Raw genomic sequence first — 24,008 nt, forward strand, 5'->3', positions numbered from 1 at the left:
TTTCAAATTTATAGTTCGAAGGGGTTTTTATTTTGGGCAGTTTTCACGTCCGTTGTGGGACATGCGCAAAACGTTGGAGTTTCCGGCAGTTGTCCGCCAGGGCAGTGGGGTGAAAGGGGCTTCCATTTGGGGGTGGGCAGTAGCAAAAATCAGAAACAGAGCAGACAAGCGACAAAAAAAAAATGGCCAAACAATGTGTAAAGTAATTGCGAAAACACAAAATGATGCTTAAAAAATATGTGAAAACACGACGCAAATTTAAAATATTGCTGCTGGTGACAATTGTGGCCTTGATTGTGATCACCTGCATCATTTTATTGGGCTCCTCGGGACCAAATGGTATAGCGGTTGAGAGATTGTTGGATGAACGCTTTATAGCACGTGCCTATCAGCCGCAGTCGGAGCAGCAGACGCGGGATGGGGCAGTGGCATTGTTGCAGTCACCACGTGACCATGGTGTCATTGTGCCGGAGAAGTATGACGAGCAGAAGATTAAGACGAGGATTATGCAGAGTCGTCTGCAGCAGATAAAGCAACAGCAGCAGCAGCAGCGGGACAATGAGGCGGAACAGGAGCGGACCACTATAGATGCGATTGCCACAGCAGTGCACATCTTCTACACGGCTCCAGTGCCGTGGTACAAGTCAAGGAAACCACCATTGCCACCGCCAGAGCATCCCAATGAGGTGGCATCTCTACCACTGACAACGCCAAAACCAGTGAAGATTCTGAACACCGCCTTCTATCCGGCTCTGGGATTGTACAAACCCAGTGCCAAGCTGTTGGGTCAACACTTTGAGAATATACGCAGCTGTGGCATTGGAGTGCTCATCCTTAGCTTCACCCGACCCTCAGATCCTGCGCTACTGCATCAAATCCTGGAGCTTGCACCGCAACACAATCTCAGCGTGACCTTCGAGCTCAGTGTGGCGGGGAATCGCACTGTGGAGTATGTGCGTCAACAGCTGCAGGAGATTTCCAGCTATGTTGAGCTGCCCGGCTTCTACCGGGTGTGGAGTCAATCCCGTGCGGCCTTGCTCCCAGTACTCTATGTCAGCAATGCCTATAAGTTAAGCGAGAGCTTGGGACGTCAACTGTGCCGACCAACGGTCTTTACTTTGTCAGCTAAACCGACTGGCAATGAGCAGCCAGGTGGACTACGACGTGTCCTAGATGCCTTCTTCATTGGACACATCAGGTGAGAGTTGAGATACCTGATTTATTTAGAGATAGAGTAAACTCCCCATCCTTTACAGACTCAAAAGCCATGCGGATGTGTTGCGTCGGTTGTGCTTCGATGGCTTCTACAGCAAATTACCAAGCAATGGAGCTGTTTTTGCCAGCACCTGGAAGAATTGGTCATATCTCAAGTCCTATGCACTGTCCTACAAAATGCTGTTTGTGCCCACGGTAGGACCGGGCTTTGCCGAGCGTAATAAATTTCCAAGACACGGAGATATTCAGCGACATCGCAGCAATGGACGCGTAAGTTCTAAGACATTTCGTATATAAAAGTTTCCAAAATAATTAGAGCAGGCCATTATATTTATTATATTATAATTTTTGTTATAAACGGTTATTTAAGCTTTAAATTTTTAATTTTAATATACATAGACGTACTAAAGAAAAATAAATTTACTTGTTTTTATTTTTTAATTATTTAAAATATGAATTATTTTTATTGCATTTATATAATGCTTTTAATATTTATTAGTATTTGTATTTTTTAAAAATGTTTGTGAAACAAATTAATATTTCGCGTATGCTGTTCTTATATTTATATTATCTGATTACTAATATTAAATACTTGTAAATAATTGAATTAATATTTTATTTTTATTTTAGTACTATGGCGTGGCCTGGCGCACAGCAATACTTAATCACGTGGGCTTCATTAGCATTGCCAGCTATAATAATTGGCCCGATGGGAGCCAAATTGAGGAGGTCGTACCACGAGCCGGCTTTCTTGATTATAATCCTGGTTCGAAAACAAAATATCTGGATTTAACCGCACATTGGGTGGGTAACTTTCTAAAGACGCGACAGGAGGCGTCTGCAGCGGGAACGGGAGCTGGATCTATTCAGAATTGTTATGAGATGCTTAACAATACAATTTGTTGAGTGATAACGTTTATGCGTTGGAGGAATTCGTGATAATGATCACTGTGGAATTCATATCGTAGAATCAAACTGTTGCCTTACCCATGAGCAGAAACTTCCATCGGATAATAGACGTTAATGATGATGTTGTGGGAAAAGTGTGCGTTTACTTTAGAAACAATTAATTGCAGGCCACGAAATTACTTTCTAATTGTTAATAAGTCTTCTACTAAACACATACATATACACTCGTATCTGCCTGTATAGCAACCAATACAATTATTTATGTATCTGCCAATCTAAAAATTAAAAAAAAAAACTATGTAAAGTGCAAGCAATAAATACTCATAGGTAGTGCTAACACTAGTATACAAGAAAACGATGATGACTTTCCATAAAAATTTAAATTTTTCGAAAAATTTAGCTTTTCGATTAGTGTTATTAATACTTAGTAACAATAACACCAAAAATATCATACCATGCCATATTATGTATACATATTACATAGTACATATTCGAGTTTATAGAAAATGTAGCAACAACTAATTATTTGTTAAACCTGAATATTACTCACTTGTTAAACAAAAGGTACTTAACAAATTTTATCTTTATTACAAGTACAACATATATAATTGTACATAATTACTTTATCTAAGCCTTAATAGATTGAATAGTGCAAACAAATACATTTATTATGATAACAAGCACAACAATTTCAAGGAGTTTCATTTTCGCGTTTCGTGTAAACGAAAATTTATCACCACTTCCGCAAAGCGAACAACGGTTATTGACAAGCAATGAAATTTTATGTTTATTAGATGACGTTGTAAATTTAAAAACAAGCGGGACTTTCATAAAAAGTTGGTTCCGTTTTCAGTTTGTTATCAGCTTAAGGGATCTATGCAATGTTTTGTGACTGTTTTAAATAATTTCGAAATTAAATGCAATCTTATTATGACACAAGAAGTTGATTAAAAATTCAAGCTTGCAGAATAGTATTTAAATATAAACTTATTTTAAAAATTACAGTGACAGCTTAGATGAAGCTTAGAAGCTTTATCAACTACAAACTTTTATAAATTTGTCAAGACTGGACCAATTTTTAAGCAGAATGTCATTTTGATCATGGGTTGACCTATAAGTTCATACTGCATTCAAATTTATTTAATTTCTTAAAAATTTCCATCTGGATCTTGGTTTCGATTTTAATGCAGCCTGCCCTCTTTGGAATTTTAAAAATTTCAAATTTCAGGTTATCACTTTTACTTAGCTTCTTTTATTTTGATTGAGGTTGACAACGGGAATGCCATTATTACAACGGGCATGACAGCTGTCAGGAGCTGTCAGAGAGCTTATCAATTCCATATTTTATAGCAAATAATGTCCCAGACAAGGTCCTACAATAATTTTGCCAAGGAGCCCACCAAGAGGCAAGTGAAGCAGCAAACTCCCAAAGGATGTTGTTGCAAGCGTTCGCAATGTATTAAAAACTATTGCGATTGCTATCAGTCGATGGCAACTTGTTCCATATACTGCAAATGCATTGGTAAGTCGATGACAGTGTTCAAACATGGCTATTTCAGAGTCCAATCTGCAGGATGCCGCAACACAGAAGAGAGACTGGCGGTGCCAACGCCGCCGAAGAAATCGGCGCAAATTGCAAAGCGGGAACGAGCTGCAGCGCTGAGTGCAAAGGCAGCGGCAGCTGCTGCCAAAGCTGGCATCAATATACATCTCAAGCCAGCACCTGGCTCAGCTGCATTTGTTGGTCAACAATTTAGTAACCAAGTGCAGCCATCGGTGGTGGCACTTACACCACAGAAGCCGGCGCCAGATGCAATCCAGCTGCCTGCTGCAGATTTGTATAATGTCATCACATTGCCACCACCGAGTGCAGCTGCTCTGGGCAAGAAACCACAGCTATCCACAACGCCAACAACAACGACAAACCCGAACCCGACTCCTGTGCCTCCAAAGGATGTGAATATCTTTAAGCAGCCTATAAATGCGGCACTGCTCGAGTGTCTTGTCATCCAGGCGGTTGAAGCCGAGGATCTGGGATTGACTGAGGTGCAGGTGGGCAAGGTAATCTTTCACGAGTTTACACGTAGCCTAAAATCCATAATAAAGGTCTATAGTTCCTAATATAGCAATCAATATAATATGAACTCAAATATTTACAAAATTCGCTTACGAGTATTACAATAATTCAGATAATTCAGATCGTAGATACATAGCAATCAATATAATACAATTTCAAATATGTACAGCAGCTCTCTTGGCTCCCACAGCTCTTTCCGTAATGTGTGGGTAAGTTAACTTTTTAGAATAATTCAGTTGTAGATACAAATGTATCTACCAGTCATGTTGCTGAAAAATCAGCTCTGTTGCCAGCACATCGAGGCCACCTCTACGCTGTAGACCTCCGTGTGCCGAGCTCGGTAATGTGTGCCGATCCAGCGGCAGTTCACTGTCGCTGTCGCTACCTCCAGATGCCGACTGATCATCATCTTCCGCCACATCGCCCTCCTCGTTGAGACGTCGACGTTTAGGTTTGGGTTTGCTGTTGGTCTTGGTCTGCTTATACTTCTTCCAAAACTCCGCTGGCTGTGCAAAATCCGTATAGTTAGAAAAACGTAAAGTCATAGCCAGGCAAAATTGATCAAATTCATGCTGCAGTTCCGGATTCATGACACTGTTGAGATTCTTATACGTTTCCGGCACATAACGCAGACAGCGCTCGAGTTGCTTCAACTGTTCCAAGAGAAAGAAAAGGATGAGCAGAATGATACTAAAGATTACAGATAGTATCTTACCGGTTCCTCGCCTGCATCACGTTTATTTGCACCGCGTCCACGTGCTCTGGCCGGCGCAGCCTCAGCGGATGTTGTGGGTGGCTGCTCCTGCTGCGTTGGCGGTGCTGGAGTGTCCTCCTCGGCGGCTCCATCGTCGTTCCCGCCATCAGCTTGTGAGCCACTCTGCTGTCCCTTGGCCTTGGTGCAAGAGCAGATGCGTCGCATTATAAACAATATATCGACAATGACGTCCAAGGCACCAGCGGATTTTATAAATTCAGTATCTTTAGTTTTCTCTGGAAATTTATAAAGTGTGTTCATTTTAAAATCAGCAGTATATACATATATGTGATTCTTTACCCGCCAAAAGCTTAAGTTGTCCAAAGTACAACAGCAGAGTATTCTCATCCAGCGAGGTCATAATATGATTATATATAAGACGTCTACTTTTAGCCATGCCCGTGCCCTTCAATGGCGATTTAAAGCTGGCATCAAGTCGCGTTGAGCCTCTTAGAAATGCCTGATCATTGAAGTCGAAGGGACACTCCTTCAGACAATGATGAAATAGCATCTTATCGTACAGTTTTTTATAGCGTATAAAAAATGCATCTGCCTCACGTGCCACCTCGGGACTATCATCCACCAGGCCAGCGAGTAAAGATATAAGTATGGGACCCTTTAGCTTAATGTTGCCCGCGAGTATAACATCCTTGACACAGCGATAGGTGCGTACTCGTGTCGTGGCAAACTTGGAGTACAATTTGATCAGAATACACTTCATATTGTTTTCCAAAATTGTGGGATACTTTTTGCCCAGATCGTTCATGCCAATTAGTGTGCTATTGATTAACTGCGGACGATCGTTTTTACTTAATATCTGACCATATATTCTGGACAATTTATTGGCAAGACTATTATCGCGTAAGGACAATCGACCGGCGATTACAACCATCCAGTTTAAATTGCGTTCGTTATCCGTATCAAAACTGGAGTCATTTAATTTCGAACATAATTGCAAATAATTAAGAACAAAATTAACAATTTGCATATCGGCTCGATGCTGTGGAGACTTTGAAATAATTTCCGTATAGGTGCCCAGGAGAGATGCCATGCAGATATGCTCCTCCTGGAAATTGTCCATAGATTTCAGAATAGCTCCCGTGACATCCTCGAGTAGCTGCACATTCCAATTCTCCACATAGGTGCTGTCCTGTGGTCCCTGACTGTGCGACAATCGATCGATGTGATTCAACAGATGCACAGCGGGAGAAACCAATGCCAACCAGATGCTGCCCGATCTCAGGGCCGACAGCAGACGTGTGAAAAGCTGATTAAGTGCCGACTTGGAGAAATTCCTGAGACAATAAGTAATTAATTCAAGTGCCAGCAACTGATTGGACTTCATGTTGTACGAAGACAAGCCATTAAATGTTGTGATTAGCGAATCCAAATTGTTCGTTATCCGACTCGATATAAAGACAAGCAATGTCCAGGCTTCCGTTGCCATAGCCGTGGACAAGTAGGATATAATGGTATTCACCAATTGGGGGCTGTGAAATGTACAACAAATTAGTAGACTCTTTAGTTCACAATTAACTTATATTACTCACGTCACGATATTTTCGTTCTGTAAAAGCAGAGTGAGTCTCTGTTGAATATAATTTCGTGGTTGCACCGTCAACAATGTGGCTAGAATACGCCAAGGCAAACGATTCTTTGGCTCATTGATGTACTCCAGTGGTTGTATGTTCATCAACACGTTCCGATTAAAACTCTGAAAAAATTTTTTTTGTAAATTTGGAATTTATTAAGAAAGAAAATATAACATTTGATACCCCTGCAGAGTTCTTTATTCAGTTTTCAACTCATCATTTACCTTTTAATACAGCAGTCAGATATTATAATATAATATAAATACCAAATCTTTAAGATTGGTTAAGATATCTCAAAAAAAAAAAACAAAATATTTCGTACTTTAGTCAGATTTTTGACCGTTCATTCATATAGGAGTTTATGTAATTGTACTCTGCTCTTAGCCAAAATTTGTTAGGATATATTAGATAATAGCTGATACAAATACTGTGAGTTTAGTTGAAATATCTCAAGAAAACATGAAAGGAGAAAATTTTTCTTATTTTAATTTGATTTTCGACTGATCACTCCAATAGTATATATGATATAGTACTCTGAACTTAACTAAATTTGACTAGGATATAGAGGACAACAGAAAAACAAAATCTTTAAGCTTTGCTGATATAATTTGAGAAACAACATTGGTTTTCATACTAATGGTTTATTTTTGACACTGCGACAAAATTAAATTACCCTCTCCAAGAATATAATTATATAAACTTCTTTAAATTCCACTCACGTTCAATGCCAATTTCTGGAGTGCTATGTCCTCATCATTCAGCAGACAAGGCCATAAGCGGCAATAGAGATCTATAAGAATCGTGCAATTGCAATATATTTGCAATAGTGTGTCGAGGCTTTCCAGAGCTGTCTTACGTACCGAGGAGAGCGAGTCTACGGCAAAGCACGAAAACTCACGCTCATAGTTCGTGTCGTAGATGATACGTTGATTGGTCAGCACCAAACGCTCCAACAGAGTAATCCCCGAGCATCGAGCGGGACCATTGTTTGAATCCACAAAACGTTCGTAGATTATTTGTGGCATTTTCTTGACCAGTGGCTCCAACTCCTCATGTCCCTCAAAGCTATAGGCGTATTGTAATACGCCAGGCTTTTCATGACTTAGCTGATGTTCCCGTTCCGTTGGCTCTGATGGATTCTCCGGATTTCCGAATTGCGCAAAACTTAGGCACTCTTGGAGTATTCGAATTGTGATGGGCGATCCCTGTTTAAGCGATAGATTTATCACCTGGCTGGCCTTTTTCCGTACCGTAAATGTTCTATCGTTAAGGCATAATATTGTTTCACCGATAAGGGACACCTCACGTGGTTTGGTGGACACATCGTGCCGAAAGATACTCCATTCCACATGGGTTTCCTGCTGCAAAATGCGCTCAATAAGTTCAAGAGTTCGTATTTGCATTCCCACAGCGTCGTCTGATTTAATGGTTTCTTTTAAAATATCCGTGCAGGATTTATTACATTTGGCAAAGAGCGCTGCATCATATTTGGCCGCATAGCCAATGGCCACTTTTTCATCGACAGCTTTCCACTAAAATTTAAAAATATATATTAAATCCCATGTTATAGTCTCATATATGTTATTAATTTTACTTACCTCCCGAATGGGGTTTGTTATCACAGACTCAATATAGGTCGCCAATACGTTCGATATAATATCTGGATACTTTTCCAAAAGCTTGATAAACCAATCAGAAATGTGATCGCCAATTTGTGGGCCACCAGATTTTGAATTTTCCGGAAAACTATGCATGTGAAACGTCTGGGCCATAATAAATTTTAAGGTCTCGTATACATCGCCATTATGTTCATTGGCAATCTCATCAAAGAGTTCAAAGCATTTACTATGCAATTGACTTGCACCTGTAAATAAAACGTAATTGAGATATTTAAATATTCAAAATTGATTGAATTGCTATCGGTTATCAAAATAAATTAATCGAAAAATAGCAGTTGGAGATGAGCTCGTGACAGGATGACGATCACAGTCACAGATAAAAGAAGCGATGGTAAGCAACAATAAAAGAACGCAATGGAAATGCAAAAAAATTGTAAGCATTACAAAACTAGGCTATTTATAAAGCAAATAAATTTACACAGTAGCTGCTATCGTCCGAAAAAAGAATCTCAGTCACAGCGTGATTCGATAACGAGCTTACACACGGCAGACATGGTTCAACTAATCGATACTTAGACATAGCGGGAATCGATGTTTGACAATGAAAATTGCGCAGATAGCGACCATCTCCAACGGACCGCTTACGAACGATAGGAAATTATTTCTCCTTTTACTATTTTTTGTTGTGAAATTAAATACAAGTCCAAATGTTGGTCTTGTTGCGTAAAAAAGGTGGAGCTGCGGCAACCGCACAAGTGTGCAGCATTGCCAAACGACTGCTGGCCACAACGACAGCAGAGACAACGACAGCAGAGACGACAACAACAAAAGGTTCGCCGGCAGAGGAGCACTATGATATTATTATTGGCGGAGGCGGAATGGTGGGCACAACACTGGCCGCTGCCATGACCAAGAATGCGACACTTGCAGATAAGAAGGTGTTGCTACTGGAAGCAGCACCGGAATTTAAGGGCTTCGATGCCAGCGGTCCCTTCCTGAACCGCGTGTCGGCCATCAATCAAAGTTCCATTGATCTGTTCAAGTCGATTGATGCCTGGCCACACATTGAGGCCGCCCGTTGCAAGCCGGTCAAGCAGATGCAGGTGTGGGAGGCTAATAGCGATGCGCTGATTCAAATTCAACAGGACAACTTTGCCAGCGATGTTGCATGCATCGTAGAGAACAAACTAATACTGGATGCGGTCTATGCCCACGTCCGTGCAGCAGCTCCCAATTATAAGGTATTGAATAAGGCGCGCATACAATGTGTCAGCTTGCCCCGGGAATCGGGGGCATCCAATACACGTGTGCAGTTGCAAGATGGACGCAGCTTCTCATGTGAACTGCTCATTGGAGCCGATGGCTGCAACTCTGTGGTGCGCAAACAAATGGGCGTCGATGTCTTCTCATTTAAGTACGACCGTATGAGCCTGGTGGCCAATCTGGACTTGAACATTGAGGATGGTTGTGATAATTCAGTGGCCTGGCAACGTTTCTTGCCAAATGGTCCCATCGCCTTGTTGCCGCTGAGCGATAAGCAAAGCTCGTTGGTCTGGAGCACCACAGTGCCGCATGCCCGACAACTGCTGGCCATGGAGCCCTCACAATTTGTGGATGCCGTTAACGAGGCCTTTTGCCGCCAATATCCCCGTATGGATGTGGCAGATAAAGCGATGCAAGCCGTGAATGCCTTCTTTGGCAATAAGGGATCACAGCATCTGCGTCAGTATCCGCCGCGTGTGAGTGGCCTGCAGGAACGTACTCGTGCCACCTTCCCACTGGGATTCCTCCACGCATCCTCGTACGTTTGCAATGGTGCTGCTCTGGTGGGCGATGCTGCACATCGCATTCACCCCTTGGCTGGCCAAGGCGTCAATTTGGGCTTTGGTGATGTGCGACATCTGGTGGAAACATTGGCCGAAGGAGCTTATGCAGGTTTCCGGCTCGGCGACACACAGCATCTCATCAAATACGAGCGCAAATGTCTGGCCAAGAATGTGCCCATTATGGTTGGAGTTCATGGCTTGCACTCCGTTTATAGCACACAATTTAGCCCAATTGTGTTGCTGCGAAGTCTTGGCCTACAGTTGACTGAAAATCTGCCGCCCATCAAGAACATGTTCATTAAGAGCGCAATGGGCTAAAAGCACGAGTTGGGGCTGATAATATTTAAGTAGTTACAGTTTTATATAGTCGTTAACAAAAATCAAATAAAAAGGTGTACAGCAATTTTTACAAGATGTGTGTAGGTTTTGGATATTTTCTACTGGGGGAATTGGATTCATGTATAATACAGTTGAGATTCATAATTTAGAGGATTTTATTATCAAAATCTATAGCATAAAGTAGCAGAGATCACAAAGATTGATAGTTTTCCTTGTTTTTCATTCAAAAAATCATTGACAAGGAAGACAGATACAAGAAAAAGATAAACATTACAATGAAGCTTTCAATGAAATCTTTGCATTTTATTGATTGTTATGTATTTTCATCAATGATAATGATTATTTTTGAGTAATCACATACAATTTTTTTTTTTTTGATCGGGTAGGATTTTTTCCAAATATTGCCGCATGTACTTATAAAGGCAGCCCAGAAAAATCACACAAGGAAAATTAAGTGCATTGAATAGATTGCTCAAGTATAATTTTCATTCCCTTCGCCATGAATCAAGTGAATTAAGTCGAAGATAATGACTAAATATCAATAGCCTTTTTTATTCCTTTTATAAAGACATGAAACTGAATTGGCATAACGTTCTACCCGTAAGCCATAAATTGCAATAATTATTCTGAATGATGAAAATTTGTAAAAATCATCGAGTAATCATTACTATGTAATTAGTAAAAATAATACTTATAATGATTACGTTCTCTGTAAAATAGATTATAATAAACTCTTGTTTAATTTGTCACCAAGTTAACGTATTTCTTTATTATCATCTTAAGTGTAGTTGTTCGTTAAGTGTTTCACTAAGTTTAATTAGTATTTGGTGGTAATGGAGATTGCTTGTTAGCTTAAAACTTTTTTTTACAAGGCACACATTTGGCAGAGCATTTTTAAAAGTAGTTAAATGTATAAATTTTGGCATTATATGAAAAATTGCTTGAACAAAGATTTAGTTCTTAGAGCTCCTGATGGGATTTTCCCATGCTCACTTGGGGCAAGGCATTGTTATGGCTACTCTCGCCGAGCTTTAGATCCTGATCCAGTTGCAGACTGTTGGCAAATATTTGCTGGCGATCGCTCTTTGGTTGCGGTTCGTCAGCCGTTGTCTCCACGAACGCCACTTGCTGGGAGTCCTCCGTGTCCGATATGTAACCGGACTCGCCCGTATAGTGCGTGGGATAAAGCAGCAATGGAGCAGCGCTAAATGCAATTAAATTGCGCGTCTCAAAAACAGAGCTCCAGTCCTTCTGTGGATGTCGATCAAACATGATGGGTAGGAACTCATCCACAGGTATGAGATTCTCCAGCGGTTTCGCTGCCAGCAACTTGTTTGCGCCCTGCAACGTGATGACATATGCCAGTGTCCAATAAGAATAGCCCACATGCACAAGATTATCGGTGCCATCGACCCATGGCTCATTCTCTTCCTTTAAACGTTTACGTCCAAAGTAGATGAGATCGTAGTCCAGTTTTTCGACTTGTTCTAGCACACGCAACGCATTTGACTTGAAATATGGCTTAAAGCGTATGTCGTCCTCTAGGATGAGCACCTGCTGCAACTGGCGCTCCACAATTTGCTGCCAAATGCGATAGTGACTAAGAAAACAACCGATTTCGCCCATGGTCATGGGTCGATGATGATACGGATCCTCATAGCCGGGCAGAAAACTAATGCCCATTTGCTGGACGAGCTGGGCGTTTAATTCCTTGCCATCCACTGCAGGAAAGTGCTCCACATCCAATCCAATTTCATTGAATATTCGCTCCATTTTCTCCCGTCTCTCTGGACGACGCAGCAAGTTGATCATAAAGATGTGATCGAAATTAACTTTGCTTTTCTCAGGCAAATGTATGTGATTTTGAAAATAATCAAGAATTGGCGGCACTTGGCCCAAATCATTAACCATGTTGGCTCGTATATTGATTAACTGCTGCACATCCTGCTCCAGAGTATCACTTGGTTCCAGTGGTTGCATCAGATAGCCAAAAGCCAGCTCATTGGAGACACGCAGCGGAACGCCGGAACTGTTGGCTGACATGGCAAATACAATGATGTCATCGACGGGTCCATCATATACTCGCAATTGTTGTTCGGACTGCATTTGGATTAATCTCTGACGGTCAAAAGTTAAGTAGCGTGCTCCGGCATAGTTCATATCCACCAGGACAGCTGTGTGCACCATGGGCACTTCATAGACACCGACTTTACGTCTATGGTATATCTCCATGTACTCATCCGTACGCTGATAATAATAATCCTCAGTCATGCCGCACCAGAAATTCGAGTAAAGACCCTCCGAGAACAACATGGGTGCCACAATCGGCAACTGGAGACGTGTGAGCGAAGTTAGAGTTTGGGGCGATGTTAAAAGTACATCGGCATCCAAGAAGAATATATAGTCAGCCCAAATATCACGTGCATATTGCAGCGCCTCCTCTTTCAGTGCAATCAAATGCTTGAAACGCGACTCCGGCCAATCGTAGACAGAGGTTTCATTTTGATAACGCTGCGTCTTCTGGTCAAAGTCATAGTCAACGCTGTGATAAAGATTTCCCGATTTTCTCAGCCACTGTTGCAACAGCACGGCGCTGTTATCGCTGCTATGATCACAACGCAACCTGGCAAATTTTCATCATCATTTTGCAGATCAGAATCCCAATTGAAAACTATTCACTTACCAAATGGCAATGCGCTTTTTGGGATAATCAAGCTGCTCCACATAGCTAAGGAATAGGGGTAATATGTGTGCTTTATTGCGCACCAGCAGCGTTATTAGCACCGTCGGCTTTTCGTACTCCAAATCCAATGCAAAACCGACGCTCAAAGCGCAAATCACAAGCAGGACAAGAACTACACGCATTATTATTTCCACGTCATGCCAAATACCATTATTCAGTTCAAAAAGGTCGAACGCACTATCGACACGTCTAACGGAAGCGGCTGCTGGACAATTGTCGAGTCTTAATCTATTTATAAACTCGCGTCTAGCGTTCAATGAACGCTACACATGTTTTAATCAGCTCCTGACGGGCGATAACATATCGCTTTTAAAACACAACAGCTGTTTTGACTTCTGCAACTGCAGTTATCGACCACGACATAAATGCAATCGCAGTTTGAGATTCACTGGTTTTCTGTATTTCTGTATTGAACTGTAACTGATGCTCTTAAACAGTTGTTAACTGTTGCCAGCTTAGCCATTTTATAGCTAGTTCTGGCTATTATCAAAATTCGAACTGCCCGCGATTTAAATACACAAATTTAAGCAAACCAATGCTTAAGAAAGCAATTAAAAATCCAATGAAATTCAAAATTATATAAAGCATAGATGAATCATTGTACGGATGTTAAAAGTTCATCACTCCTCGGTGAGAGAAATAACAAATTTATTTATAAAAAAATGTTTATCAAAAGCTCGACCAAATTTTAACAAAATCAACAAATTGCATTATTCTTTCTAGCTTCAAAATACAAAAATGCCGAGCAGACCATTTATCAAAAACTGGATTAAATATGGAAATTGTTCAAGCTCAGATTTCTAGGTCTGAAAAATTTTTTATTCGCGGAGCGATCGCTTCCTTTAACCAACATCATAAATTATAAACAAAGTAAAACTCCTTATATATATCTGGGTATTTTTCTTTCCATATGACAAACTAACTGTACAATTTACAAGTCAACAAGTTTATTTCATAAAAAACCAAATACACAAGCGAATCTTATGCCTGTTTGGCAGCATGTGGTTTAACATAGCTGGGAAAGTTAAGCTGTAATCCCTCCTTTGCCTCAAAGAACGTATAGGACAGTGTGATGGTGTCACAATATTCCAAGGCCGGATCTTGCGTTATTTCAGGATCAATGTAAAAGAAGACGGGCATATCAACTTCCTCATGGGGATTGAGCATCTGCTCCTCAAAGCAAAAGCATTGAATTTTATTAAAATATGCTCCAGCCTCAAACGGTATCACATTGTAGGTGCTTATGCCAATCACGGGCTTATCCGTCGGATTTTTAGCCGTATAGAAGGCGAGTGCAGTCTCTCCAGGTGCGACTTTAATTTCATACTGTTGCGGCTTAAAGTTCCAGCGCATCGAGGAGCCAATGTCGGCATTAAAGCGTATCTTCATCACACGATCCGTCACTTTCTGCATATGCTCCACCTTTTCGGCATCGTGGCCTTGGGAAGAGGTGGTGCCGCCATAGCTGTAAGCCTGGCAGAATATGCTGTACAGTGGCACGGCGGCATAGCTGAGTCCCACAATAAGTACACCGCCAGCTGTTATGTAGTACAGTGTCGATTTTGTTCTCAATTTACGCGCTGCCTCTGGATCGACTCCTCCTCCTCTGCCACCGCCAAGTGTGGATTTGAGGCGGCATGGTCGGAGTTGTAGCTGCTGTTTGTTGTTCGGACAACGATATTGCGTGCTCCTCAGCAATTGCTGGCACTGCACGCGCAGCGATCCAAATGTGCGCAGCATGGAAAGCTACTTAAGCAGTTTTATAAATTAATATATGATTGTTTTAATTAAACAACCAATCGTTTGTATAATCTTTACCTCACCAAAACAGCTGATGGCTATGTGCCAGTGTGTACACACCGCTTTCACCGGCTGTGTTCACATATTATTGCAATAAATAATCAGAGATGTCCGATTTAGTGATTTTAAGGTCACAGTCACAGTGTCGAGATATTAATGTTAAATATGTAATTAATTTGCAAGTACTTACACGAGTTGTTGTAGCCATGTCGAAAATTATTATATATAATTTGTAGCAGGCATTTTATAATATCGTTACGTGGTTTCTGGTGATCCTTGAAATGAACATAGCGGAATACTAATTTGAGATCATCACAGATGGACACAAATAATATCCAAATACTGTTAGCACGTATACCAGAGTTGGCATTCAGTTCCAATAATTTAAAAACCTTCAGACAATGCTCAATAACGCCCTCGTCGAAGACACCGTAACTCTTTGCGCCCGGAATGGTCAGCGTGAGGAAATACGTGCTTACTGCATTGAGTGCTAGCTGAATGTTGATATTTTCATTTAAAGGCTCCTTGGCACCGTTTAGGGTATCTTGCGATAATGTAGCCAGACTAGCGAGTGCATAAATATATGCCAAATATTCTCTAGGCGAAATATCTTCGATCTTTGCCCAGTTATCATAGGTTGCGTCGTAGCTATTTTGGTTATCATTATCACCACATCTTATCGACCGTATGCAATTTGATAGTTCTCGAAGCATTTGCAATTGATGATCCTGCTCTTGAAGATTTTGTTTACACATTGGCAAAGACCAGAATTTGTAAGCACATTGTCTCGCCTCCTCCTCAGTCTCATACTCGGTTAGACAGTCTTCCACATAGCCCCAATCGATGTTTGGTGCGAATTTAAACTTTAGCACACTGAATATTCGATTAAACTCCGACATAGTCGCGCAATTGTTTATTTACTTTTATGAAATTGCAACGCGTTCACTCTGTTTACATTCGCATTCCAACTGTGGAAACTAGTGTTGGGTTGCTCGTAAGTGAGTGAACAAAAAAGAGTTGCTCACTGAAGTGAGCAAGTGAACATGTTCCTTCCAAGTTGCTCATTATTGCTCACTTGCTCTTTTTTGCAAACTAGCTTTTTTTGCTCACTTGTTCTATTTTGCTCACATGTTCTGTCTTGCTCACTATTGTTCATTTTCCGCATTTTGCTCGAGGTTTACTTTGCGCTCGTTGTTTGTCAGGGCATTTTGCGTGTATTCTGTTGGCTCATTTTGCGTTCTTGCTCATCTTTGCGTTATTGCTTATCATTGCGTCCTTGCTCATCTTTGCGTTTGTTTTCTTTGAATTCACTCGCTTTTTGAATTAGCGGCATTATTGAAAACTCATTTTAAAAATTCATAATGTCCCTAATTAAAAAATATAGTGAAATATGAAACTATCTTGAAGATGTTGGAAGCCAGCAAGCTAAATGCAAATATTGTAAATGTGTTTTGCTCTGCAAATCACAGAGCAATTTGAGCAGGCATCTAAGAAGCAAGCACCCGGCAGCTATGGAGCCCGTTGTCCGCCAAAATGAGGAGAGTGAGGTTGTTGCTCAAAATGCGCAGCCAAAAATAACAACTTTTGTGCATCGGCCAGTCCCAGCGTGAAAAACCCAAAAAGTTGACAGGCAACTGGTCCGCATGATCGCCAAGGGTCACCACGCCTTGAGAATAGTGGAAGAGCCGGAGTTCAATCAATTCGTCGACGATGTGTCACATACCCCAGGCTACAAGCTGCCAACCAGAAAAACTCTGACAAACTCATTGATAGCCAAGCTTCGCGATGAGTTTGGGTCATCCATAACGGAAAAGCTCCGTGCGGCGACAGCAGTTTGCTTAACAACAGATGGTTGGACATCCATAACAAATCGCTGAATCTTTGCGGATTTTTAGAAGAAATCGTTGAGAAATGGGACATTAAAAACAAAGTGTCGGCAATTGCATCGGACAATGCATTCAACATTGTTGGTGCCATAAGAATCGGCAATTGGCGTCATGTCCCGTGCTTTGCTCATAGCCTTAATTTAATTGTCCAAAAATCTTTGGACAGAATAAGCAGTGTGCGCAAAATCTGATTTAAGCATAACTGGTTTAACCGTCTATGAAATATTAATTAGTGTCCCTAAAATATCCATGATTAAATTCCTCTCCTTCATTAAGTGTAAATAGACAAACTTAAGATTAATAAATGCATTTAATAATATAAGTAAGGCAATACATTTGAAAATATATAATTCAGATTGAAAATTAATCTAAAACTACTAATAATATGTCCTTAGCATAGTGAGGCTCTGTAGTAAGATTCAATTAGATTTCCAACAGCTTTTTAAAAGTTCGCTGGAGGTGCATTGGGATTATGCGGTAATTGCAGGATGGGCACATCTGGTCCTTCTGGTAGTGGTGCCGTGGGTGTAGCAAAGTTAGTGTACATGGGATATCGGGGTATGAAATCGTCGGTACGATCATGTTCATTGACATCTGTATCCACGAATTTCCCTCCAATATGAGTGGCTTGCTCGAATGAGGGAAGTTCTTTAATAGTGGAATCGAGAAAAAAGATGAACAATTAAACTAAAATATTTAATAAAGTTATCGGGGGTACTCACTGCAGTTGTCGTAGCTTGGTGGCAGATCTGCAGCTGCCCCAGCTGGAGTGTCAGGTGTCTGCGGAATCCATTGAGCAGCACTAAGGGGATTTTGGGCACTTTGAGCTAGAGGGATTGTGCCAATAATGATGGGCATCTCAATTTCCGAATCTGTGTGACAATAACCCGTCTTGATGGCCATGGAAATCATATAATACACGTTTATAATGCGATTAAGTCTCGATGAGGGTGGCACGGGTGGTATAACCAGGCTGCCATTTATCAGGCGTTTCGATAAACGGAGCACTCGTTCGGCCTGGAACTCTGAGGAGAGAGTATTCTTGTGGGTCCGTGTTTTGTAATGAGGTGAACTGGCTTTGAACTCGTAGATCTGGTTATCTATTTGTAAGGAATAGTTGATCCTTTGTCCAGGAGCATATCCACCAAAGGGTATTGTTAGCGTTGAGACAACAGGACCCGACGAACAGGGCCAGCAGCAAAAGTACTTGATGTCTTCATTGACCAATGGTACCTGCGGGAAAATTGACCAGTTTCTTGCATAGTATGCCTTTATGAGAGGTAATAGCTTACCAGCATCTCTGGGTACATGTTGAGATTATATGTTTGCAGTACGGTTAGTGGTTGCTTGAATACATTATTGAATCGCCAGGATAGATCGATTACGAGTGACACCTCATACGAAATCCTGCCATACCATTCCACACACGATGTTGGACAGTCCAGCGGGAGGGGAATGCAGAATGTGAAGGTGTGCCTGCCTTGCAGAAGCTCTCCTTCACCAAATACATTGGTTCGAGTATTCAGATATGCCTCAGTGCCTCGAAAATACTCCGTATATGACTCAATTTTTTCATTAACAGTCCTCGTGTGAGTCTCTTCCCAACCCACCTTCGCCTCCCCCTCGAATAGTATGTAGACCGCTGTTCAGCAAGAAATAAAGCCAAATCATAATAAGCAACATGCTTGAGTTTTTATTTCTGTATTATTCATTCGTCGTCTGCATCTTTTTTTCTAGCACGCAGAGTGAAACAAAGTGGATTATTAATCATGTATTTTAGATTTTCCATGTAAATATTTCAGGCAGCGAGTGCTTATCAATTGTATGAAACACCATTTGATTTGATAAAAAAAATATAAAAACTATTATTTTTAGCTTATAAAAAGGTTTTAGTTATAACAAGCTGTACTTAAGAGTTTTTTAGCTTGTGGTGGCTGTGAGTACAATACATTATTTCAAACTCGTTTATTTTTAAAAAAAATGACCAATTTTATAATTTGCTCATTTGTTTGTCTAGGGTGTATTTCACAGTTTACTTAGTACATAGCTATTTTATATTCTCATGTACTGGAAATTAAATTTTATTAACTTTGGGCATACGTCATACTATACATCTTAGTTGCGCATTGTGCAATATATTTTAGAATTTGTGCAAAAAAAAAAAATAATTCAACAATTCAATTGGCGAATTTGATAATCTGATAAGGCAAGGCAACGCTTAACTTCATTCTCGCAGACAAAACTGGTTTATAACTAATGCTTGTATACACATCGCATAATCGAATTTTGATTATCACAGCGAAAAGCTTTTTCTCTGTGTTACTTAGCTAAAACTATAAAGAAACACAAACAATTACCATTGACAGACTTGTTGCTTGTTGTATTTAAAACAACGCGTCCGTTGATTGTCTCGCCGCTATAGTAAATCGGATTGGGTCGATCGAATTCGAAAACACAACTTGATGGCATTACAGAATGAGATAACGAAATAGCACAGAACCGTAATTTTAAAAGCTAATATTTAAATATATATATATTTATATATTCAGGCACTGAATGTACAAATTTTAATTAAGCGACGCACGCAAACTAGAAACCGCGGCGCCAAACAAACTGGAAACACTGTGTTGGCCCAAAAGGCTGCCACCCATCAAAATTTTGCGATCTGGCAAGTTGTATTATTTTAGGTACAATGTTAAAAATAGTAACTTAAAATATAGTCCATTTTAAAATTTTTTCATTATTTTAAAATTTTTTAATAATTTTTCTTCGAATTTTGATGATTTTATTATATTTTTATTCTTAAAATTAAATTTGTAACCTCTCTTCCTGAGGGATGATGAACCTCAAACCTTCATTAATATGAACACCTTTATCACATTAAATTATGAATTTATTTCAAATATTAAATTTAAATTCAGCAACGTTATCGCTATCGCGTCTTTTCATAGTTATCGATAGATTACATCGATAACGATAGCTGAAAAGCTTGCAACAGCTGTTAGCATATTCAGCCGAGTATGCAGTATTGTTATTTTTTTTGAGCAGAAAAGTTTTTAATAAATTTATCAGCATTAATTAGATGACAAAAACCACATAACTATTCGGCATAAAAGTGTAGGAGCACTTAATTATTAACAATATTGCATTTTAAAGGAATCACTTTTGCTGTACTCGTGGTCAGCATAACATTCTCTAACAACTATTGGATACAAATAAAATAAGTAAAAAACTGCACCCAAATTTGGTAAACAATGGACGCTCTTAAGGAGGCGTCGTTGGACAACGAAGAAGTGCGCGAGATCTTAAAGAACACAACGGATCTGCGTCAATATTCGCGGCAAATCGAAAAGGAGTTCAAAGATGTGGAAAACAAGTCTATTGAGGATTACATTGCCGAGTCACAAAACATTGCCAATCTGCATAATCAAATCAACGACTGTGACGATGTGCTGGAACGCATGGAGAACATGCTGATGAGTTTCCAAAGTGTTCTCAACAATATCAGCACAGAAATAACCCAGCTGCAACGCAAATCGGTGTCCATGTCGCTGCAGTTGACCAATCGACAGTCGGTTAAAGCCCAATTGTCGCAATTCATTGAGGACATGGCCGTATCGGAGGAGATGATCAACATCATTATGGATACGGCTGTGACGGAGCGTGAATTTAGCACCCAACTAAACGTGCTGAATCACAAGCTGTCGCTGGTCAAGGAACTCAGCTTCAAGGAATCCAAGTCGACTAATGACGTCAGCGATGTCTTGCACAAATTACGGCTCAAGGCAATGTCCAAGATACGCACCTATTTGCTGGAGCAGATCTACAAGTTCCGTAAACCGATGACCAACTATCAGATCCCACAGAATGCCATGTTGAAGCACAAGTTCTTCTTTGAGTTCATTCTGTCTAATGAGCGGCATGTGGCACAGGAAATCTGCAGTGAATACATCGATACGATGGGCAAAATATATTATTCCTACTTTAAGGTGAGTTTTGGATTTACAATCAGAGTTAAAATTAACTATTTATTGCCTTGCAGAGCTACTCGACGCGCTTGACTGGTCTCAAGTTTGAGGAATCCTGCACTAAGGACGATCTAATGGGCATAGAGGACAATGCATCCAAGGGTTTGTTTGCCAAAACGACAAGCCTTAAACACAAGAGTACAATCTTTACCATTGGCAAACGCGGTGACATTCTTAACCAGCAGCTGGAGGCACCCATTATTGTACCCCATGCACAGCTCAAGAATCGCGTAGGTTTTCTCAATCTCATTGATTCTATTAGAGTTTAAGCTACTGCCTCTTTCAGTACACAGTTGAAGCTCTGTTTCGTTCTGAGCAATATGCCTTGGTTGACAACGCTTGTCGGGAGTATCTGTTTGTAACTGAATTCTTTATGGTCCGTGGCACCCAGGCACAAGATTTGTTCAATCAAATCATGGGCAAAACATTGACGTTGATGATTGTAAGTTGACTCTTGTTGCATCCTTCGAATATTCAGATATTTATATTATATTCTTTGTTTTAGAAAAATCTGGAAACGTCCATACATGATTGTTATGATACAATAGCCATGTTCCTTTGCATACATTTAATCTTTCGTTATCAGCTCATGTGCCACAAGCGCTGTGTGCCTGCACTGGATAAGTAAGTTCATAATCACTATCGAACCTATCGTTGTTGAATATTAAATATTATTACAGATATTGGGACTCACTCCAATCGGCTATCTGGCCACGTCTTGAGCACGTCTTTCGATTGAACATTCAAAGCATCCACGACTGCGATCCGACAAAGTTTAATAAGGAAATGGGTCCACATTATGTATGCTATTTATTTTTCAATTTTTGGTAGTCTTTTAAAGTCCCTTTCTTTTAGATTACACGTCGTTATGCTGAATTTAGTGCTGCCATTGTGGGCATCTCTGAGCATTTTCCAAATGAGCTGGTTAGCCGCTTGTTACTGGATCTGCAAAACGAGGTGGAATGCTTTATTTTACGTATGGCGGCAATATTTGCCACACGCAAAGATCAATTGATCTATCTGATAAACAACTATGATCTCGTGCTGGGCGTGCTCATGGAGCATACGCGTGACAACTCCAAAGAAGCTGAGGCTTTCCGAGAGCAATTAAATGCACGCAGCGCTGAGTATGTTGAGGAGATTCTCGCTCCCCACTTTGGCGGCATCATACAATTTGTGAAGGAGTGCGAGCAATACTTTGAAAAGGATCAGCTGGACGAGTTGCGTAAACAAGAGCGAAGAAGTCTCGGTCTGGTTGCCAGCTTCTCTGCGAATTGGAAGAAATCTCTGGAGGAACTTAATCGCGAAGTGCTTTTATCGTTTCCATCGCTGCTGACGGGTTCGCAGCTTCTGCAACTGGCATTGGCCAGTTTAGTGCAATATTATCACCGCTTCCACAAGCTATTAACGCCAAATGCGAGGGCTCAGCTTACGAATATCCATGTGGTTATGGTTGAAATAAAAAAGTATAAAAGCAACTATTGAGCGACATTCGAAACTTTTTTTAATGTGTATGCAAACATTCCAAAATAAAAATATGTATAAGTAACTGCATGTTGTCTCTAAAGTTTTTTAATCCTCATCCTCAAACATCATCTCGACAAGATCCTTGTTGGAGCAGCGTTCGCCATCCAAGCGCTGTGGCGACTTCCAGCGCAGCAATGTGGGCAAAAAGATCAAGTGCGTGTTGGGATCTTTGCGGAATGGGCAATTCAAATCTTTCCAGCTGGAAATACACATAAAATTAGAGATTTAAAATTTTTTTCTTTGAATTTTATAGCTTAAAATAGGCTTAAAATGGAGCACAAAAAGCTTCACGTTCTTATCATCAAATTTAAATTATTTTAAAATTTTCTTATCAAAATTAAGTACAAAAATCCCAAAAAAAAAAAAAAACGAACAAATACGTTATCCTAATTAAAAATAAAAAATAGATATCTCTAAAACTAATGGTTTAATGTTTAAACTTTGTTTGAATGATTAATAGATACATATTATATTCACTTTCGAAAGTGCTGTGTTCTTTAATAACTGTTGTGCCTTTTTCGAGTATTGATCAAAATTGCACGTTAGCAAATAAGGTTACAAAAAATTTAAGACAGAAAACATTTAAAACTAGTTTAATGTTATCATGGAAATAATATCAGAAATAGTAGATTTGTTAAAGGCTAAAGAAAAAAGAAAACAATTGTGTTGCCTAGTGTAATCTACGATTATCATCGCATTCTTTTAAGTTCTCATAAAGATAAAAGAAACAATAAAAATGATCAGCTATCGGCTTTTTTAACTTTTATCACTGAACGTTCTGGGTGTTACCACTTCAAATATATACTTAAACGATTTCATCACAACTTACTATGAGCGCTCCCCAACGTCGACATGCACAAAGTGGGATTTCTCCGCAGCCTTCTTCAGAGCATCGTGTATCACCGGCTCGGCTGCAGGTAAGAAAAAAAATGCGGGTTGCGGTTTAGTAGAAGTAATTAAAAGATATTGTGGTTAGCCGTTTTATAAACTTACCCTTGACACAGTATGGACACCAGCTCTCGCCATTTTCATCCTTGCCGCCGCTAAAGAGAACATGAACCGGATTGTTGCCGTCCCCGGTTTCCAGTTCCTCCATTTTCTTGGCAAACTCTTCGTAGCCCTTTACATTGTGTGTGACGACCATAATTTTAGATTTTTTCAATTGGTTAACACCACCCGCGAATGTACGCTTGGCGATTTGATTTACTAGCGTTAAGAGCGACGTGATTGCGCACTTTTTAGTAACTGGCGTAAAGATTACGCACTGTTTTTCTTTTTATATCAATCTAATTTTTTGTTGTTGCTAGAGTTGTCGAATTGCTTTGTAGAGCTGTGTTGTTTCAGCGATGCCAACTATTTAGAGGACGAAATAGCTGTTTCTAAAAAACAGCTAAAATTGCGATGCAAAATAGCTGAAAGTTGTCTAATATTTTGAACTTACATTTTTTATAAATTTATAGAAAATGAATTATTTTTAACATTTATTTCAAATAGTTAGATTTCCAATTTATATCTAATATCGAGAAAATTCTGCAAATATTTAAAAATTCCAGCTAATAAAAAAATTGAAAAATTGTACAAAAATTTAAATACCTTTTTTTGGATATGTATTTATTTTTTAAGTAAAAAAAATCAAACCAGATCAGAAATTTTAACTGAGTGGGCAGCCCTCGGTTTAAGAACGCCTCGCCGA

General features: G+C 40.0%; 9 protein-coding genes across 9 annotated transcripts; 4 read left to right on the plus strand and 5 right to left on the minus strand.

Annotated features, from left to right (window-relative positions):
- Positions 1 to 221: 221 nt before the first annotated feature.
- On the plus strand, positions 222 to 2,800 carry LOC117780940 (glycoprotein endo-alpha-1,2-mannosidase). Its single transcript, XM_034617636.1, has 3 exons — positions 222 to 1,198; positions 1,257 to 1,485; positions 1,846 to 2,800. The coding sequence occupies exons 1-3, from the start codon at positions 222 to 224 to the stop codon at positions 2,119 to 2,121; spliced, it is 1,482 nt and encodes a 493-aa protein (XP_034473527.1). The 3' UTR covers positions 2,122 to 2,800.
- A 620-nt stretch (positions 2,801 to 3,420) lies between these two features.
- Positions 3,421 to 4,268, plus strand: LOC117779533 (protein lin-54 homolog). The gene is made up of 2 exons (XM_034615761.1): positions 3,421 to 3,646; positions 3,698 to 4,268. The coding sequence occupies exons 1-2, from the start codon at positions 3,481 to 3,483 to the stop codon at positions 4,243 to 4,245; spliced, it is 714 nt and encodes a 237-aa protein (XP_034471652.1). The 5' UTR covers positions 3,421 to 3,480; the 3' UTR covers positions 4,246 to 4,268.
- LOC117779529 lies at positions 4,239 to 15,805 on the minus strand. Its single transcript, XM_034615757.1, has 7 exons — positions 15,065 to 15,805; positions 8,146 to 8,411; positions 7,267 to 8,079; positions 6,506 to 6,669; positions 5,256 to 6,445; positions 4,917 to 5,191; positions 4,239 to 4,854 (listed from the first exon to the last, which is right to left on the minus strand). The coding sequence occupies exons 1-7, from the start codon at positions 15,771 to 15,773 to the stop codon at positions 4,456 to 4,458; spliced, it is 3,816 nt and encodes a 1,271-aa protein (XP_034471648.1). The 5' UTR covers positions 15,774 to 15,805; the 3' UTR covers positions 4,239 to 4,455.
- On the plus strand, positions 8,776 to 10,401 carry LOC117779531 (ubiquinone biosynthesis monooxygenase COQ6, mitochondrial). Its single transcript, XM_034615759.1, has one exon. The coding sequence runs from the start codon at positions 8,874 to 8,876 to the stop codon at positions 10,308 to 10,310; it is 1,437 nt and encodes a 478-aa protein (XP_034471650.1). The 5' UTR covers positions 8,776 to 8,873; the 3' UTR covers positions 10,311 to 10,401.
- Positions 11,069 to 13,362, minus strand: LOC117779530 (glycosyltransferase 25 family member). The gene is made up of 2 exons (XM_034615758.1): positions 13,015 to 13,362; positions 11,069 to 12,954 (listed from the first exon to the last, which is right to left on the minus strand). Exons 1-2 carry the CDS (start codon positions 13,194 to 13,196, stop codon positions 11,292 to 11,294), a joined length of 1,845 nt encoding a protein of 614 aa, XP_034471649.1. The 5' UTR covers positions 13,197 to 13,362; the 3' UTR covers positions 11,069 to 11,291.
- LOC117779532 (cytochrome c oxidase assembly protein COX11, mitochondrial) lies at positions 14,000 to 14,899 on the minus strand. Its single transcript, XM_034615760.1, has one exon. It carries the CDS (start codon positions 14,812 to 14,814, stop codon positions 14,056 to 14,058), a length of 759 nt encoding a protein of 252 aa, XP_034471651.1. The 5' UTR covers positions 14,815 to 14,899; the 3' UTR covers positions 14,000 to 14,055.
- Positions 15,806 to 17,201: 1,396 nt separating the features above from the next.
- LOC117780530 (arrestin domain-containing protein 3-like) lies at positions 17,202 to 19,375 on the minus strand. The gene is made up of 4 exons (XM_034617092.1): positions 19,118 to 19,375; positions 18,053 to 18,402; positions 17,483 to 17,993; positions 17,202 to 17,408 (listed from the first exon to the last, which is right to left on the minus strand). The coding sequence occupies exons 1-4, from the start codon at positions 19,227 to 19,229 to the stop codon at positions 17,203 to 17,205; spliced, it is 1,179 nt and encodes a 392-aa protein (XP_034472983.1). The 5' UTR covers positions 19,230 to 19,375; the 3' UTR covers position 17,202.
- A 506-nt stretch (positions 19,376 to 19,881) lies between these two features.
- LOC117780717 (vacuolar protein sorting-associated protein 52 homolog) lies at positions 19,882 to 22,279 on the plus strand. The gene is made up of 6 exons (XM_034617350.1): positions 19,882 to 20,749; positions 20,803 to 21,018; positions 21,075 to 21,230; positions 21,294 to 21,412; positions 21,469 to 21,589; positions 21,644 to 22,279. Exons 1-6 carry the CDS (start codon positions 20,015 to 20,017, stop codon positions 22,271 to 22,273), a joined length of 1,977 nt encoding a protein of 658 aa, XP_034473241.1. The 5' UTR covers positions 19,882 to 20,014; the 3' UTR covers positions 22,274 to 22,279.
- A 17-nt stretch (positions 22,280 to 22,296) lies between these two features.
- Positions 22,297 to 23,595, minus strand: LOC117780718 (thioredoxin domain-containing protein 17). Its single transcript, XM_034617351.1, has 3 exons — positions 23,309 to 23,595; positions 23,145 to 23,226; positions 22,297 to 22,514 (listed from the first exon to the last, which is right to left on the minus strand). The coding sequence occupies exons 1-3, from the start codon at positions 23,457 to 23,459 to the stop codon at positions 22,361 to 22,363; spliced, it is 387 nt and encodes a 128-aa protein (XP_034473242.1). The 5' UTR covers positions 23,460 to 23,595; the 3' UTR covers positions 22,297 to 22,360.
- Positions 23,596 to 24,008: the final 413 nt, after the last annotated feature.

This window comes from Drosophila innubila, assembly GCF_004354385.1.
Source record: "Drosophila innubila isolate TH190305 chromosome 2L unlocalized genomic scaffold, UK_Dinn_1.0 4_B_2L, whole genome shotgun sequence".
Lineage (NCBI taxonomy): Eukaryota > Metazoa > Arthropoda > Insecta > Diptera > Drosophilidae > Drosophila > Drosophila innubila.